The 19,406-nt window shown below is 45.7% G+C and overlaps 1 protein-coding gene across 1 annotated transcript in view; it reads left to right on the top strand.

Moving 5' to 3' along the window:
- GALNT14 (polypeptide N-acetylgalactosaminyltransferase 14) overlaps nt 1-18,045 on the top strand; it is a 105,156-nt gene extending 87,111 nt beyond the window's left edge. The window contains exons 11-15 of the mRNA XM_075088701.1: nt 796-888; nt 2,445-2,528; nt 3,703-3,847; nt 12,345-12,464; nt 13,034-18,045. Of these exons, the coding sequence (XP_074944802.1) occupies nt 796-888; nt 2,445-2,528; nt 3,703-3,847; nt 12,345-12,464; nt 13,034-13,192 (601 nt within the window). The 3' untranslated portion in view covers nt 13,193-18,045. The remainder of the gene's footprint in view (nt 1-795; nt 889-2,444; nt 2,529-3,702; nt 3,848-12,344; nt 12,465-13,033) is intronic.
- Nucleotides 18,046-19,406: the final 1,361 nt, after the last annotated feature.

The following is a 19,406-nucleotide window of genomic DNA, read 5'->3' as shown; positions in this document are numbered from 1 at the left end:
GCTGGGTTCACATTCAGACTATCTCCTGTTCTGGCCATGTGGGACTCGGCTGGATCAGAGCCTGCCCCACGGCACCCACAACCCAGTGGAGTGATAGCAATATCTTGGAGGCACTCACCTGCCTTGGAGCAGGAGCTTGGATGACTCCCCTGATCCAGGCCGGGATGGGTGGATAGGCATGGGGGCAACAAAGTCATTTGCAAGGAGAGTTAGAGCCATCTGAAGTCAGCAGGTTTTCTGAGGTTCATAAACCTTCTCCAGGCACCTGGCTGATGTGGAAGACTGACATTTATGCTACAGCACTGTGGCTGGGGTGGTTTCTTTTAAGTTTTGGATGCTGAGATTTGCCTCAGTGAAATCCAGGAGTGCAAAGCAGAAGAGTCCATACAGGATTGATGCAAAGGAAATATTTGCTTTCAGTCTTTGGTAAATTTTGCACCACTTTTCAGAGCTCCATCCCAGCCACTAAATAAAACCCCAGGCACACCTGCCTAGGAGATGGTGCTTAAGAGAAGCTTTAGTTCTGACTTTGGTGGATGCAAAGCATCCACCTGAGTTTGAAATGGTGAATCCTTCACCCAAGCTTTGGCCTGTTGTGTTTGGTCCCTGGATAAATGGAGAGGAAGAGTAGCTTCTATAGTAGTGAGAGCTGGGCTGGCTCAAGGGTGGTTTGGGTGAAGCCAAAGACCAAGCTGAGGACGGGAGGAGAGAGTGGGGTGGATCAGTTGATGCATTTTAGAAAATGTCACCGCGGAGGCTTCCTTGGTTTCACCTGTCTTTTGTTGCCTCCTTCAGAAACACCAAGCGCACTGCAGAGGTGTGGATGGATGAATTCAAGCAGTACTACTATGCAGCTCGCCCTGCCGCCCAAGGGAGGCCTTATGGAAAGTAAGTGTCTTCCTCTGCTGCCTGTGCCCTACCTGTGCCCTGCCTGCTGCAGTGGGTGTTCACGGTGACATCACCCTGCTGTGGAAACCTGCCTGCGTTGTTTCTGTAGTAACGCTCAATTAAATGCTAATGGTAGGCAGATGCTATGAGCACAGTAATGAAACATAGAAACAGCTAGTTTATACCAGTGAGTGAACCGAATCAAGGTGGGGGAAAACCCCCTCTGCCTATGTCCTGCCCTTGGCATTAGGTATATGTGCTTCTGGTCCTAGAGCAGAGTTAGAGGGAGAGAGTCCAAGAGGACTTGCTGGAAGCTGAGGGGCAGGAAAATCACTAAATTTTGGGCCTACTAAGGCTGTATTGGAAAGGAGCAAGTGCTTTGTATGCAGGGAATTTGCCATTCGTTCTTTGAACAGTCAGAAATGCCTCCCTGTGAGAAGGACTGCAAGTATTTGTGTTAATTTCTCATTTTCACATGCTCTTGCTTTCCTTAGAAAGTCTCCTTCGGACCACGGAGGGTTCCAAATCCAAACCCAAATTCCTTCTGGCTACTCTTCAGTCTCCTGGATAAATAAATTGAAATCCTGGTGACTAACCTGTTTCCACTGAATTTATATCTTCTTTCCATCCATCAACACCGAATGAAGTAGCAGCTCCATCCTGCTAAATATATGAGGGTATAGAGAAGATAGCCTATGTGAAGGGAAGGTGCTGGAAGAGGCTGGCCCAGGGAGGAGCTGGAGTTTGGAAAATGTCACTATCCCTCAGCAGAAATTTTGCCTCAGTTAATGAAAGAAAGAAGTATTTCACTGTAATTAGCTTCTGCTGACTTAACGGCATGTTTAGGTGCTCTTGGAAGTCAAGGCCTTCTGTAGTCCTGTAAACTAAGAGTAACTTATAATAGCATATATTATTTTCCTAGTACATTAATATATTACCCAATATATTGCGCTCAATGACAGGAAAAGTGGCAATGGGCACAAAATGAAACAGAGGAAGTTCCAGCTAAACAGGAGAAAAAAATTCTTTACTGTGAGGGTGCCAGAGCAGTGGAACAGGCTGCCCAGAGGGGTTGTGGAGTCTCCTTCTCTGGAAATATCCAAAACCCGCCTGGACGTGTTCCTGTGACCCCTGCTCTAGGTGTGCCTACTGAAGCAGGGGGGTTGGACAAGATGATATCCAGAGGTCCCTTCTAACCCCTACAGTTCTGTGATTAAATAAATACTTATTGCATATAGCAGATAACATTTTTTTTTTTACTTATAATTTTTAAATGACTGTGCTTTTCCATGAACCTTTTCATCCACCAAACTCTAGGCTCCTTGTTAAAATGGCAATATGTTATCATGCCATTTTATGAAGTGAGACCTCCAAAGAGTCAGAGATCAAAACGACCACCCAAGCTTATGCAGGAGATAGCAGAAAACAGAGCTGCTGATACTCTTGTCTTTGCTGTCTGTGCATATCAGTTGGGTTTCTCTCAGCCTTCCTTTCTAGTGTGTTGGGTCTCACTTTCATGATTTCCATTGTATCTCTATGATATTTTCATCCCACAGTGTCCAGAGCAGAGTGGAGCTGCGGAAGAGGTTGAAATGCCATGGCTTCAAGTGGTACCTGGAAAACGTTTATCCCGAACTTCGGTATGGATGTGCGATCTCTGCCTGTCTTTAGCAGCCAGCAGGATGCCCCATCCCTCCTGCCCCTTTCCTCTGCCCCTCCAGTCCCCACACCTCTCCCTGCCTCAGAGACACAGGCAACCCCTCCTTTGAGCTTCACAGAAGGGCATAGTGAATTTTGTGCCGGCTTTAAACACAGCTTGCTCACAGTGTGATGTGGTTCATTTGTGGTCCTGCTTTCTCTAAGCAGTCTTAAAGACTCTGTGGCTCTTTGCTTGCAGGGCTGGTGAGGGGTAAAGCATCTCTTAGCTCTTGGGGCTTCCTCAGGTATCCTCCTGCCCACTCTCTGGGATAGGTGGTATAGGAAAATAGTCAGTTTTCATTACAAAACTGTCCCAAGGTGGAAAATCCACCGTAGCCGCTGGTGGTTGTTTCAGCACTTAATGACTCTTGCTTACAAAAAAAAAAAAAAAAGACCTAATTTCCAGTCCTTTCACACTGTTCTGTGATACTCAAGACTTCTCTGTTGTGAAACCATCCACTCTGGGAGTTTATGACCCATATTCAGGTGGCTCTGCCTTACTCCTAGCCTAACGCTTAGCTTATTATGCAATTCCACAGTTGCTTTTGCTCAGATCCCTTTCAGTCACCAAAATTACTCCAGAATCCATTGCATCCATTGCCCTGGTCACTGTCAGGGGGAACCATCCTCAAAAAGTGTGCAAATGTTTTGGATATACCTCCAGGGACCTGCTGGTGCAATGGCTGAGTGTAGAATCACAGTGTGAAAATGATTTATAGCTGTTTTCTTGCTTTTTTGCCACATGTAGTATTGCATAGCAGCATTCACAGGGAATGCCAGGGCTCTGCGGTGGTTTGTTATAAAGTTCCCTGCTCCTGTAAGCTGAAGGCTGACCTTCAACCTGCTCATAGTCTGTTCCTTGCTCCTCTGTTTGCCTTGTGCAGTGTTATTTATTTTTTCTCTTAGAAAGGCCATCCATCCATCTCTGAGTGCTGCTTCTGCAGCATCCCTGCCCGTGTACTGCTCTCAGTGATTCAGTATTGTAATAGATCTTGCCACTCTCATTTTCTGAAGGTGAAATAGTGCAACCGCACCCTGTTTAACCCACTGAGCCTCCCTTTAAGTACTCGGTCTGCCTGGGGGAGTAGGGATGTTGTTTTCATGCTGTTCCCACAGGATTCCTGAGGAATCGCTCTATCAGACTGGGATGATCAGGCAAAGACAGAGCTGCCTGGAGTCACACAAGTCTGAAGCCCAAGAGTTCCCCATCCTGAGCTTAAATCCTTGCATCAGCAGCAAAGGCACAGCAGCAACAGGACAGGTAAGATGTGTCACCTATCCCTGTGATGCCAGCTGGAGAGAAGGCTCCAGGGCAGGTTAAAGGTGATTTCCTAAATTGGCTAAAGCTCTCTTGGAGGATTACCCATTCCGCCAGCCTTTTCCCTAAGGCAGTATGTAGTTAAACCCTGGTAAGTTCTCCTTACCTCAGTGGAGGCCCTGGGCAGCAACAGGGACTGGTGCAGGAGCCACAGTACAGGGTGGACTGCTTATCTCTGTGCTAGCCTGCACTGAGCGCTTACTGCTGCTCAGGAACGCCACGCGCCGTTCATCTGCAGAGATCAGAGAAAGACAGAGCGAACTATAATTTCCCCTCATCTTTCAGCCTTATTTCTTTCAAAATGCACTGAATCACAATGGTATTTATAACTTCATACTCTGCATTCTTTCAATATTAGATTGCTCATTAAACTACTGAGAATTTAATGAGGATGATCTTGTTCTTTTCAGTCTCACTGAGATGAGAAAAAGACACATGAATCAGTGTTCTCAATAGCATATTCCATGAAATGCTAGAGCCAAGAGCAGGCACATGTGCCTTGCAGTGGAGTGGCTGGAGCAAGACCCTGAAGATGCAGCTTCAAAACCTGCCTTTGCTTCAGGCTCCCTTTGTGATTTTGGGCATGTCAGGAAGTTCTCTCACTGTTCCCATCCACAAAACAGGGAGGATAACAATCACTCGCTTCTTTGGGGTGCCATGAAATAATTTAATAGACAATGGTGCGCTTGCTTCCACTTGACCGTATGTCCTTAACCCTCATGGTTACACATTCAAACTAAGTAGCTATGCATATAAAAGGCCCAGCCTGGAGATGCTGCTGAAAATGTCCCTAGTTTGTATGTGCAAATGAAGCATGTCATTATGTACATCTCTTTTGCATGCAGTTGTATGCCTGCCTTTAGCCAGGAAAATAATACCTGCTTCACAGTCTGGTAAAATCAACAATGACTACTTGAATTTTCGTCAGTTCAGAAGGTATAATGAATATAATTGCAAGTACCGCATAGTTACAGTTCTTACGGTTTAACTGATTTCCAGTTTCTAAAATTCTTTTTCTTTCTTGCACTGCTACATGAACTTTTTACACAAACAGCAAGAGAAGTGAGCAGATGAAAGCAGATCGCTGTGTTTTGCAGGGTCAACTCTGCTGAAGGAAAAAAAAATGTGTTAGTAACAATTGCAACTTTCAATGAATTGGATGTTTTTTTAAAAATCTGAGAAAATCAGGATGGAAAATGCTGCTGCAAGCTAGTGTTTCAAAATGAAATGGCATTGGTCTTTCTGAAATATCAGTTTGATGTGGTATTTTAAAATGAGAAATGTCATGCCAACAAGTTGAATTGTTTCATTCCCATCAAACACATTTTGTTTTGACATTTTGGTGGAGTAAATTTTTTGAATTCTTCATGCCACAAACCTTTCATCTTCCCATTCTGATTCTGTCTGCAATAGGTCAATGCTTCCCACTGGATGGCAACTCCATTTCTGGGGCACATCTAGGACTAACTCTGCAGGGGAACAGAAAATGCACTACAAACAAAATGTTGAGTAGCTACACGCAATACACAGACAGGAATAGAGAAAAACCTTTCCCTTTTGTTTTTTTTCTGTCTTTCTAGGATAGTTCTCTGTTATTTGTGCGCATGGAGATTATTTCAGGTAAAAGCAGGATATTTACATTTTCATTGTAAATAGAAACTGGTGTTTTAATTACACAATTGTTACAAGACTACCTGAACTTGTGGAGGACATGGGGGTTGCAGTCACCAGGCTGTGTAGGATAGATTATGCAGCAGTCCTGAATGCTACTTAGTTTTGTATTCGGTATATCAGAATAGAGCAATAATCTTCACTTTTAACATACTGAAGTCACATCTTGTTTACTCTAAGCTTCATTATTTGAAAAATAGGCTTAGCTAAATCAAAGCTTTGTTTTCGTGGCATTCAGTAAGTACTACGGCAATATCCTGGCCATCCAGATCCTTTGTTATCCATGTTAGTAGTATTAATTTGATGTTGCTTAATTAGTTGCTCGATTGCCCTTCCGTAGCTGTCTCCTTACTAGGCTTCCCAAGCCCTTTACTGACATCACATGCATGAAGTCCTGGGACCAGGTGTGAGAAGATCTGAGCTGTCATACATCACCGTGATTTGAGGACAGAGGAACAGGAGCTGTCAGATGGCAATCAATTGCTCTTTATTTTAGTTGTTTCTATCTGTAGTGCAGGGGAAGGATGTTGTGAGCCCTGGCCACATCCATAATTTGGGTAAATTGAGAAGAATACTCTGAGGTGAAATTAGATTTAGACCCCTAGCAGATCTCACAAACCTTCCCTGGTTGTGTATGGTGTTAATCATGAATTACTAAATGGGGCTCTGAGGCTCAAGAAGACCCCTCATTTTTGTGTAGGAGAGTCCTGTCTTCTCATCCCTGGGATCCACTTGGCCCTTCCCTCTCCAGAAGGTCTGGTAGCAGTCAGGGTAGGCTCTGTCCCCTGGGGTGTCTCTCAGAGAGACCTACTTTTGAGTTAGTGACTGGAAGAGATCTTTATGCAGTGCTCCCCATCCTCAGGGCACAGTGGGCTTTGCCTGCACTCCTGCCCACAGGAGCCTTGGTGTTCTATATCTTGTTGTGTGTCATTTACTAAATGAACTGATTGATTTAGTTTTTCATGAGAGAAATGCATCTGAGGAAAAATAATTGACCATAATTTTGCCCTGGTCTACCTGATAAAGATATGAATGATTGGTTTTCTTTTCAAACCAAGTGTCAGTTGATATTAGTACATACATCTTTGGAATAGACATCTGACTCTGGGACTTATTTAATAAACCATTAATCATCAGCAGTTCCATGAAACATGACACACTTCAGATGAAAAAGCAGAAGACGCCTCAGCCTGGGTACTCACGCACATGGAAACAGTAGCAGCAAGATGAGTGTAAAGTTAGTCATCTAGACAAGTGAGGAAAGAGTGGGAAGGTTGCAGCATCCGTTTCGCTGGCCTGCACCCCAAAATATCCAGACCTTGGAGCTGACTGGCTGCCATTGCATTTGGGTGGCATATCCGTGACTCTCATTGTGAAGGAAATTTAGCCTTCTGTAATGGTGTGACTGGCTGGGTCGACAAAGGAAGAGCAGTGGAGATTGTCTATCTTGACTTCAGTAAGGTATTCGACACTGTCTCCCAGAGCATCCTCATAGACAAGCTGAGGAAGTGTGGGTTGGATGAATGGACAGTGAGGGGGACAGAGAACTGGCTCAACAACAGAACTGAGAGGGTCGTGATCAATGGGGTGGAGTCTGGTTGGAGGCCTGTAACTAGCAGTGTTCCCCAGGGGTCTGTGCTGGGTCCAGTCCTATTTAATATATTCATCAATGACCTGGACAATGGGATTGAGTGTAACCTCAGCAAGTTCACTGATGATACCAAGCTGGGAGGAGTGGCTGATACGCCAGAAGGCTGTGCTGCCATCCAACAAGACCTGGACAGGCTGGAGAGCTGGGCCAAGGGGAACCTGATGATATTCAACAAGAGCAAGTGTAAGGTCCTGCACCTGGGGAGGAACAACCCCATGCACCAATACAGGTTGGGGGTTGACCTGCTGGAAAGTAGCTCTGCTGAGAAGAACCTGAGAGTGCTGGTGGACATCAGGCTGACCCTGAGCCAGCAAAGTGCTCTTGTGGCCAAGAAGGGCCAATGGCATCCTGGGGTGCATTAAAAGGAGTGAGGCCAGCAGGTCGAGGGATGTTATCCTCTCCCTCTACTCTGCCCTAGTGAGACCACGTTTGGAGTACTGTGTCCAGTTTTGGGCCTCCCAGTTTAAGAAGGACATGGAACTGCTTGAGCAAGTCCAGCCGAGAGCTACGAAGCTGATCAGGGGACTGGAGCATCTCTCTTATGAGGAAAGGCTGGAGACCTGGGTTTGTTGAGCCTGGGGAAGAGAAGTCTGAGGGGTGATCTCATCAATACTTACAAATACCTAATGTGTGGGTGTCAGGACAATGGGACTGGACTCTTTTCAGTAGTGCCCAACGACAGGAAAAGGGGCAATGGGCACAAATTGAAACACAGGAAGTTCCAGCTAAACAGGAGAAAAAAATTCTTTACTGTGCGCGTGACAGAGCAGTGGAACAGGCTGCCCAGGGACCTTGTGGAGTCTTCTTCCCTGGAGACATTCAAAACCCACCTGGACATATTCTTGTGTTCTCTGCTCTAGGTGTCCCTGCTCAAGCAGTGGGGTTGGATGAGATGATCTCCAGAGGTCCCGTCTAACCCCTACTGTTCTGTGATTTGGTGAAATGCAATGTGATAAGCTGCCTGATGTGGCATTGAAGCTTACCCCCCTTGGCTTGAGGACCTCTGTGGAGAACATTTAGCCTCTATCCAGACTAACATGACAGTGTCCCTCCTGAGACATCTCAACCATAAAAATTCTCTTCTAACCTCCCTCCCCTCAAAAGTCTTTGTTCTTCTCCTCCTTGGGCATGTCCTGCCCCAGCTGTAGGCTGGCTGGAGCTGTGGGAGCTGGACTGAGCCAGCAGAGCAGAGGGGCTGGTTGGAAGCAGTGTGACCTCTGCACCCATGCTGCCATAGCCACCTTTTGTACTTTGCTTTCCCTCTCCTGAGATGTGCTAGTTGCATCCCAGGATGAGTGAAGCACTTTGATATCGTTAGGTGACCTGTGCAGTCACGTGCCTTGGGAAATCCTTCCCCGTGACTTTAGAAAGATAATAGAGGGCTGAGGTTGTTCCCAGCTTCTTCAGGAACATTTTTCTATAGCTGCTACCCCGGCTTTAGAGTACAGCTGACCTCTTGCTTGGCAGCAGAGCATGTACAGCTCTGTCACATAACGCTGGGCTCCCACGGGGCTGCTTCTTGCTAGGCTGAGGGGCTTCTTTCTCCTTCTGCCAGCCAGGCTATGACAAGCCAAAGGTCGCATTTTAAAATAATTTCCTCAGTTCACAATGATGCTGAGTAGCAGTGACAGGTGTCTGCTCAAATGATACTAAAGCCTTGAAAAATAGTCACAAGCCTCAGATGGGGCAAGTGTTATCTGAGGCTTTGGAGGAGGAGGATTTCTGGTCGTGGTGTGCGGCTGGTAGCTCTGCTCTCCCAGTCCACCCTCTTCCTCCTTCCTCCACCACCACTTCATCAGGAACTGCTTTGTCTTTGAAAAGGCAGGAAATCTTGATCTCAGTTTCATTCCATGTGTCTGTTTTTCTTTTGTGCTAGGGGTCAGCTCTTAACCCTTTTGGCATTGCTTCAGACCAGTCTGCAGCCCTCAAGCTGTGTTAGCTCCCCGAAGGTCTCCCTTCCTAGGAGTACCCTAATTGATGCCCCATTCATAACTACCGGGGTGCAAAGCTGTGCTCTTGTTGCTGCTGTGCCAGCCACGTAAACGCTCAGTGTGCCAGGGTTTAGAAGGTAAAATAGTTTCTCATGGGAAAAAAAGGCAGGAATTTTCATCCCAACTGATACAAATAAAGGAAGAGATGACGTAAGATAAAAATTTGCATGGCCATTTGCCGGTACTTTAACACAAAGCTTTTAATGGATACTGTGGTGTTCAAGTGACTTTTTTTTTCCCCCAGAATTTCTTCATTTTCTGCATCATTTTCTCTGGCTTTCATCTAGGGCTGAAAAGAGACAAGACATGAGTAGAACTGGATAAAACATTTTCAACAGGACTGGCTTCCATAAAAAGCCATTCTGCCAAAATAGAAGAGCTGTGTGAAAATCTGTCAGTTTAGATAAAGAGAGTAGCAGGACAGCCTGGGGGCAAGAGGGGAGGATCCAATGTCAGCTATCGAACTGATGCATATATCTAGCTCTGTAGGCCTCACTTCTTTTGATGAAGGACAACTTAGGAGAGATGGTTACCTTGTCTATCCTGTGGCACTTTGCTCAGTAGGAGGGTGGTCCTGCCTTACAAGGATGTGAATATTGGAAAGGTTTGAACAGAGCCTGGCTTGGAAAAAAAAGAACCATGGAGAACCTCTGGGAGCAGCAGTCCTCTGTGAAATGTCTCAGTGAAGCAAGGAGGTTAAGAGGTCACAAAGCCCCACTCCCTGAGTTAGTTGGGGGATCCAATATATTCAAGAGTTGCAGGATTAGCTTGCTGCTCCTGAGGAGCCTCACGGGTGTAGCTCAGGCCTTGTCCTGAGCTAAAATGACAACCAATTGGTTAAAAATGTAAAGCAGGTTTTCAAAGCAGCTTGTAGCAGCACAGACGCCAAGAACAGGTGTTGAAGCTTGCCCTGTAGGGCTTGATTCTTCACAGATGCAGGACTAATTTTGCACCTGATTTCCCAGGCTGGTAGTTTACACAGCAGCTGACAGTGTGCATGGTTGGGATGTCTGGAACATGTTCACTGTAGGATCAGGTAAACTCTGCTCCATCTGACAAAGAAGAAAGAGTTGCCAGAAGGCCCTTTGAGTGCAGAATACGGCTTTGAAAATTAATGCTTGTTATGTGCTGAAATCCTGGGCGGCTCTCGCTGAGAAGCCTGTGGGCAGGCTGTTCAGAAAGCCAGGTTTGATTTCCATTAGCTGGTAGGAAGTAGTAGGCTAAGAAATGTGGGGTGTGAGGATCACAGTGTGAAGTCCTTGTGGATCTGGGTCTGCTGTGCAAAAGCGTGTTTTCCCTTCCAGGTGGCTAAGAACCTGAATGAAGTGGGATTTATATTCCCAGGAATTAAATGCCTGTAGCTGTCTGTTTTGAAGTCAGGGAAAGGCGTTAAAGCTGCTGAAGGTGACAAATACCAAAGGGGTGGCAGAGTTTCCCTGCTCTAATAACTCATGCTAATGCAACCTAAAACCTCCACCATTCAAAGTCAGGGGGAGCTGCAGGTGTCCCAGCTCTGAGATCAGGACAGTCATTCTTCACTTCCCCCTCTGGCACTCAGAAAGGGTTGCAGTCTCCCAGGAGCACCTTTTACCCTTCATTTTTCCAGACCCAGCCTAAACTGGCCCACATTTGAGTGCAGCCTTCCCCTCCATTGCCAGCACCCCTGCTCACTTCACTCTTCCCAGAGCTCTGACTCCTCAGTGTCTGAGCTCACAACTCTTTTGCTTTCTCTCTGCACCTTTTCTTTCACAGCAACTTTTTCTCATAGCCTGTACCCTGTCAAAGCGTTTGCCTTGGCTCTTGGGGCCTATTGCAGAAACGCTCTGGCACCCAGCCTTGCACTCTCCAGCATGGTTATTGCCCTCTGCTAGTGAAGCCAGCCTACTGCTTCTCCTCCAGCCCTGCCATGGCTCAACTTCTCGGATGCTTTGTGGGAGCTTTCTGTCTGCTCCTACTGCTGCTCGCCTGACTACTGTCTCAGGGCTGTTTATACAGCAGGAAATGATCCTGTTTTGCACCCTGGCTAGGGGCTCTCAGAAACTCCTTCAAGTCCTAATTTTAAAGTTAATACTCTCACAAAGTTATAAGCAAAAAACTTGTTACAGAAGTCACTCTCTGGGGTTACGTAAAAGCGTGGTTTGTGGTTTCCCGTAAGCCAAAGTAGCTCTTGTCTGCTTGTGTACACACACAAATAGCAGGGAAATGTCCCTGCCTGGACAGCCTTAGATCCTCAGGTGCTCTTGGGTAATATGAGCAGAGGTGAATGACAGAGAATGTTCAACTCAAATAGGCATTGGAATAAACTTTTGTGAAATACTACGGGACTAAGCAGTGTATCTGTACATACACGATGCTTTGACCATTACATTTGGAAATCTTGGTCAAACTGTCAGCCTCTTCTCATTTTCTCCCAAGAAAAGCATCCCTGGGTTGAAAAAATTACAATCCCAGAGAGCTTTACACGGGACAACGAGTCTCTGCTCCCCCAAAGATTATTTCTTGGGCTGAGGAGCTGATAAAGAGCAGGTGATCATGTAAAGCAACATGAGCAAAAAAAACCTCCAGGACAGCCATGGGGAGCAGGGATAGCAGTGATCATAGCAAACCAGTAAAGCAAACGTTTGGAGTTCGGTCCTGTTCCTTTGATATAAAGGGGAGCTTTACCCCTGATTTTTGTGATATTTGGGAACAGAATCCTGGGTATTGCAAAAATTCCTCCTCTTTCCTGTTGCTAGCTGGAGATCATTTCTGCTGCTTTTCCATGGAAAAAGAGGATTTTACATTGTGTGGTTGCACATTTCTGTTTTTTATGCCATTTTTCTGTCTCGCTGTTCCCCAACCACAGCTCAGTTCTGGCTATGAAATCCTTTGCCTCGTGAACCATTATCTTCCAGCAGGTTTTGTAGACATTGTCTTTGGTACGTACAGTCCTCCAATGGTAGCTGCAGTTTTGGGGAGGCTTGAAACTTCCTAGTGACCTATCCTGGTGCCTCTTGAAGTCAATGAGGTTTGTGCTTGGTTTCCAAGGGGGCAGGATCCAAGCCAAAGTGTTTGCTTTCCAGGTGGAAGAACACCAAGAATCAACCCTGATCTCTCTCACCTCCTTTCTTTTTCTTCCTCTTTGCAGGAATGGACGTACACATACAACCACCAAGTCCGCCAGCAGCAGCTGTGCTTGTCCGTGTACACCCTCTTCCCTGGTTCCCAGGTGCTGCTGTCACCTTGCAAAGAAGGTGACAACAAGCAGGTGAGCTTTTTGATTAATCCCTCATTTTCTTTGAAGCGCCCTTTCTTTCAACATAATATTACTGCGCATCAAATCGCTCGTGTGCTCCAACTTCCTTTGGGAAGCACAGTCTATCTGGGAGTGCAGAGTCTGGCCTGTTTGGCCCTTTGCCTCTTAAATGAGTGTGTTGATAAGGATGTCTATTAGTGCGGGTAGTGATCTGGATATTTATCTGCAGAAGTCAAACCAAAACTGGCAATTTAGTTCACATGGGCTGCCAGTCAGCCAGCAGATGCTAACACTTCTCTGCAGTTAATCATTGAGCTGGCATTTGAACCAGCGACCTGGGGAAAAAGCTGTTAGTAGTATATTATCAGCAGAGGCTGAGCTTAAATGAGAGTGCTTCTGATAGGAGAAATACTCAGCATGTTCTCTGCTGAGTGTTGGCTGAGGAACCCTGTACTTCCTAGCATCAGGTCGCAAAGTCTTAGTGATGACTGTCCTCTTGATGCTGGAACAGTATAGTAAAAGCATAACAAGGAGGAATCTTGTTCACCCCTGTTTCTCCTCTCTTGTGTATCTCTCCTCAGCGATGGGGTAAAGTTGGGTCACATATTGAACACATAGCTTCCCGCTTCTGTTTGGACACTGAGATGACTGGGGACACGAATGAGAGCACCAAAGAGCTTGTCATCAACCCTTGTGAGAGCACGGCCATGAGTCAACGCTGGGACATGGCCATGTCTTGACCTGCTTGAGGACTTAGCGGGGATGGGCGCTGAGGCATTGCTACACACAGCCAAGATGCACCAGATGGAGCTCAAATGCAAAACCGTTGGGGGTCCTTGTGTATTATGGGACAGGAGAAGAATCCTTCAAATAAAAATAAGGACATGGCGCTCCACGTTGAACAACGGATGTTGTCTGCAAGGCATATAGCCATTATTGGCTTGTTTGCAGTTACACATTCAAAGAGAAGGGATGGCAAAAAAAAAACAAACTTGAAATGTTTTAGAGGGATACTGGGGCTCCTGCGATGGGCCCTACAGAAGTTTGGTGTGCACAGTATTTTTTAATCTCTCTGGAAACACAGGTAGAAGAGCCTTGGAGACCAAAAGGTGAATTGGACTCAGCCAAACAAGCATCTCAGTAGCTTTTGGGGAGTGAGGCAGGTGTGCAAGGAGGGATGTGCCAAGGGATGCTAAGAAACATCACCTGGGATCAAGTGGAAAACACTAAATTATCGTTGCACCTTTCATCACGTGGATGCATTTGACTTCGGCAGACAGCGTGGGTGGAGCTGTGTTGCACGTTCAAATTTGTATCTGATCCATGTACACGTTGTGCATACGGAGGCAGGGCAGTCATTTATGGCTGTGGCCAGGATCAAACCAGCAATTAGCAGGAGAGTCCGGCTCTGTGCTAACTGCACATGGGGGTTGTTGAATCTCCAAAGCCCAAGCAAACAGAGGATTCAGTGTGTGAGATTAAAGGATACAAACCACTGTGAAGCTGGAAGGAGAGGCAGTAACGTGATTATCTCTCTTCTGTGAAGGCCATGGGTGAGCCTCAGTCACTGAAAACTCCCCTATAATCTCACTATGTGTCTCACTGCTTCAGATCTGGAATAAGACAAAATTTTCACTTTTCTTCCATAAAAGTAATATTTTTGGTAATTGAAGGTAATTGTGTCATATTTGTGTTTCCCAGTTTCCTGGCTACAGAAGAGGGAACTCCCAGGAAGTGCTGCTGCCAAAGGAACAGGGCAGGTTATTAAAACTAGAGACTGCTCTGAGAAAGGAAAAGGGATATTACCTGGTTTTGCTTCCCAGGTACCTTGTAGCCCAAGACATGAAGTACTGAAGAAAAGATTTGAGATTCCCCCAGTCACACCTGCGAGCAGGGAACTGCAGGTCACAAAGTACCTCTTACAGAAAGTGTAGGCAGACTTGGCACAAATGATTTCTTCAGGTTTTGGAAATAAGTCCTTAACCAGAGGTCATGTCAGGTGCAATAGCTACGTGGGAGTGAGGTGACTGATTGCCAAAGGAGAATAGGACAGAAGATCTCAGAAGAAGTCTTAAGAATAAGAGGGAACTGGAAAGTCCTTTTCTAGCCGATCCGTTAGAGCAGCTCTCACCACAGCAGCAGGTAACAGGCAGTGAATCACCAAGGGCTGCGCACACAGCTCTTATATAGTAACAACTCTTGAATAAAACTTTTGCAAGACCATCAATGTGACTTGGAAAACTAGTTTGTGTCTCTAAAAATGCTAGGGTTTACAGAAAATCCTATTCCTTGTTCCCTGTGCTGCAAACTATGCGTAAAATACCATAAGCTTTGAGACCTCAAGTGCTCTCAGCATCCCTTCTTGAATAAATTGCTGGCTTTCAGGATTTTACTGCCTCAGTTTCTCCTCCCTCAGTGCTGGGAGAAAGCTGTATGTGTAAATCTCCCCAGCTTTAGAGGCAGAACCAGTATAATTCTTTATATACAAAAGGTTGCAGGGCATAAATGCTTTCCATGTGCTGCAGTGATTACTAACCTAATCAAGCTCCCTTGCTGCAAACCTCAAGGGCTTCTGTTATGAAAGGGCTGGAGCAAGCTGTCATTTCGTCCGTGGGAGATGGCATTGTTTCATGTCACCACTTTGCGTAGGAAACAAAGGGAAGTACTTAACACGAAATGGACCCACTTCAGAAAGAAGGGTAGTGACCTTGGGGTCCTTCTATTTAATTGAACGAGGAAATATCAGACCTACTTTTCACACAGATGATGACAGGCAAGTGGTAATCATTCCCTGTCTAGTGTTCACATGGGAAAGCAGCTCCCAAGAGCTTGCAGCTTAACCTGTACGCACCTGTACTGTGCCTGCAGCCCAGGCCGCCCAGCTGCCAGCACTTTAATTCTGAAAATTCAAATAGCTGAACAACTTGTCATCAGTTTTGAAGCCCAGCACCCATCAGGTACACTCTGACCAGGACCTCAGACCTATCTAGCATTATTATTTTCCACCTAAGCCAAAAATATCTGTTCTGCTGACAGCCAAAGCTCTCTGAACAGGTAATGTTCTTCTTTGCCTTAGCAGAAACAGCTACCTCACTACACATGTGTGTGCTTGAGCATGCAGACCCATGGGACCCACAGGGATGTATTCTAGGGAGTTGTTTGACCAACTTTCAGCTCTCTTGCAGTTTGTGAAACTGAAAAGCTATACCAATCCCCTCTTATTCCAAAACACATGCTAAGGTGGGGGCAGTGGAAGGCAGGTAGTGGGGAAGGTGACATCAGGCATGGTGTCCCCTACAAGCGGGTAGCATCATTCAGCCTAGTCTCTTGTGGGCCCAGATGCCACCAAATACCTAACAGACCTGGGGAACATTAGGGTTAGGGTTAGCAAACTGGCGATTGTGTCTCATGTATCCATCAGCCATAACCCTTAGACTGTGGCTTGTTTCATGGTCCAAGAAATTATCCGATGGCTCTATGGATCAGCAGTGTTTTCAGAGAAGTCTGAGGGTATCAGCCTGACTCTTGGGAAGCTTTATATAAGAAGGCAATGGACTGGCAGTCTCCAGAGTTAGCCCCAATATGCCATTTAGCATATCTTATGCTTAGCATCCTTGCAAAGAGACTTTGCGTCATGGCAGGGGAAAGGTTAACTACTGCTGAAATCCAACTCGCACCCTTAGGTTTATTTCATCGGTAAAATACACCAGAGACAGATGACCCTTTTTTGCTTTGTGTTTGTTATTTGGCTAGACATTTATTATCATGCTGTAAACAGATACACATGACATTGATAGGTGTGTCTAGATGGGCTCCTGTGCCTATGCCTCTTAAGCACTGATGTCATTTGGTGGTAATGCTTTTTGGTAACATTTTGCACTAACTAGAAAGAAGATAAAGTAGGAAATATGGTTCTCATCCTGGCTGTTGAGCTTTGTGGCAGCCTTTATCATCTCCAGGTAAGTCACTTCTTGTGCCTTGGGAAAATTAGATTCAGAGCAGAAAACTCAGGGCTAGAACTACTACTGCCTTTTAAAGATCCAACCAAGATGATGCAAAAACCCAAAAAAGCACCTTAACCTTCCCCGTCCCTCCTGAAGGAGATCCATGTTCCTGTGAGAACAAATCTACCTGGTTTTAGTTGGGCTGGGGAAGTCTTACAGTCCCTAACTTGCTGCTTATGTGATTTCCAGATACTTTATGCTTATCCTCTCTCTGTACCAGTGCAGTGCCATGCAAACAACACAGAGCATCAATGCTTGGAACCTTAGCTAACAACATACTGATGTAGTAATTTAGTGGTAAAGAGGTGGAAGTAGAATTCAAATAACTTTGATTATCCAGTGAGGCAACAGGAAAATGGGGCTGGTGGATAAAGACTGGAGGACTGTGGTTCACGACAAGCACTAGCCCTGAATGCTAATCCCTTCTACTTCGTCTAGGAGTGATTTAGGATAGCTTACTTAATTTCCCTGCCTCAGTTTCCCAAACTTTTAGTCAAGGCTGAACATTTTGAACAAAGAGAAAGCCAAATATTATTTTTTGTTGCATGGAATACCAGCAGTACTGGACTGTCAATGGACTGGCTGTGTCTGGAGTTAGCCCAATATTATCTGCCTGTGCAGGGTCGGTTCAGATGGAGTTAATTTTCCTCATAGCAGCCTTTATGGTGCTGTGTTTTAGACTGGTGACCAAAACAGTGTTGGTAGCAGACAGCAGTGTTTTATTTATTGTGTGCTTGCACAGTGTCAAGGCTTTCTCTGTCTTTCACTCTGCTGTCCCAGCAAGTAGGCTAGGGTTGGGCAAGAGCGACGCAGCCAGGACAGCTGACCCAAGCTGACCAAAGAGGTATTCCATACTGTATTATGTCATGCTCAGCAATAAAACTAGGGAGAGAGTTTTTTCAACAGTAGGTGTTGCTCGGAGACTGGCTGGGCATCAGTCTGCAGGTGATGAGAGACTGCCTTTGCATTACTTGTTTTGTTTGGTGGTTTTTTTCCCTTCACTTGTTAAACTGGCTTTATCTTGACCCACAAGTTTTTCTCACTTTTGCCCTTCTGATTCTTTTCCCCACCCCTTTTGGGGAAGAGTGACTGGGGGGCTTAGCTGCCAGGCTGGGTCACGCTGCCACACTGCCCTAAGCAAACCCGGGTCTGCAGTGGAGCTGGCTGGTATTCTTCATGGCTCGGACTCTGCTCACAACTGTGCAATAGAATCTGGGCTGCTCAAATTTCAGGTCTTGTAAGCTTTAGTGAAAAGCTATGGGCCAGAATTGTTTGTAGAACTGGTAAAGGAAGCAAAATCAAGCAGATTACAAACTGCTGATGGTCAACATAAAGCAGCAGAAGAAACTGTGGTTCATTAATATTCTGGCTAAATTAATTTCAAATGATCAGTCCACCAGTTTTAGTATTATGTGGCTGTTTTAGATGGCTGAAGAGTTCAAGGAAGTCTGCTACGGGTGTCCAGCTTACAATGAGACTTAAGGGCTGAAATTATTCCAGGTTTATGGACGTTTACCATATGTCCACTCTTCTGTTACTCACTGAAGTGCCTTCAGAACCCTGTAAGAATAAAAACCTGTTACAAGCTACTACCTCTCCCACTGAGTCTAATTAAGTTTTGAGTTGAGCTGCATTTTAACTTAGAGCTGACGAAAAGAAACACATAAATTTGTAGGTAAGAATGCTGCTTTTGTGATGTAGGGGGCTGATTTGTTTTCTCTATTATCACTTGGGCACTAAGGAAATCCCAGCTGGTTGTGTGTGATGTACGAAAGAAAACGCGTCTGAGTTTCAAGATTGGGTTTTGCATAAGTGCTTGTCTAGCAATTATCTTTCAACTGCTCATGGCAATGAATGTTGTCTCTTACTTTCCTGTGATTCATGTGAAAGAAGTGTCCAGATAAGATATTGCTACGTACAGGGTTAAATTCAGCTGTAAAACCAACCAATCAACCAACCAACCAAGGAGGGAAAAAAAAAAAAAGGGAAAGGAAATGGAGCTTTGAAAGCTTTTATGTAACCTGATACATGTAATAAAAGAAAAATATTGCAAAGTCAGGATTGTTCCCAGGCTGAAAGGTTTTGGAGTCTGCAAGCCAATAGAAATGTGTTTAGGGTTATTTTTAAGACAAGGACAGAAAAAAAGAGAACTTCAGTGTAAACAAATTTACTGATTGTAAACACTTTTTCCTGCAGTTTCTGTGACCCAAGTTTTTCCTACCTTGGGCTGTGAGCTGATTACAGACAGAAGTGCCCTGGCTAATCTGTTCCCACCACTCAAACTGAGAGAAGTGTGAAGAAGCAAACTCCCATCTAAAGGTCAAGTTGCTACAAGTCGTCTTAGTTTTAAAATTTCTGATTTCTACCCTGTGTGAGGAAGAGGGCTGCTTTTGCTGTAGGGTAGCAGCTGTCTCTGCTGCAGCAGGAAGTCCTCTGCAGAGCGCATGAGGCACTGTAATGCTGTGTCCGGGCACTCTGCAAACTGGCAGCGTGACCTCCTGGCTGTGGGCTGCAGTGCCTGTGCTTTGTCTGAGTAAGCTGCAAATTCAGCCCCAGTGACTCAGAGCTACGCCATGGGGTCAGGTTTGTAATAGAGCACCAGAGCAAAGACCCCACACACACCCCCCATCCTCAGTTTTCTTCCTGAAAAGAGCATGCAACTCTGCAGTGCTCCTGTGGTCCTTCAGAGGAGCCATGCTTGTATCAGGTATTAATCAGGCTGCTTTCACCTTCTTACTAATCCTTGGAGAGCTGAGCTGAGGAGGGTTGTGCACAAGCTGAGGTGAAAAGGAGTTTTCCTGGAGGCTTCGCAGTGATGGGAAGCACTTGCAGGTTGTGTGAATAACGCATGAGCTGATGGAGGGCAAGAGGGGTGAGTTCACAAGATGCACAGTAACTTGTGGAGCTCTGAGGCTGCTGCTGCAGCAGAGTGGGTGAGGATGAGGAGTAA

The sequence above is a fragment of the Phalacrocorax aristotelis genome, chromosome 3, assembly GCF_949628215.1.
Source record: "Phalacrocorax aristotelis chromosome 3, bGulAri2.1, whole genome shotgun sequence".
Taxonomy (NCBI): Eukaryota; Metazoa; Chordata; class Aves; order Suliformes; family Phalacrocoracidae; genus Phalacrocorax; species Phalacrocorax aristotelis.
This window is presented reverse-complemented; position numbering and strand designations above follow the sequence as displayed.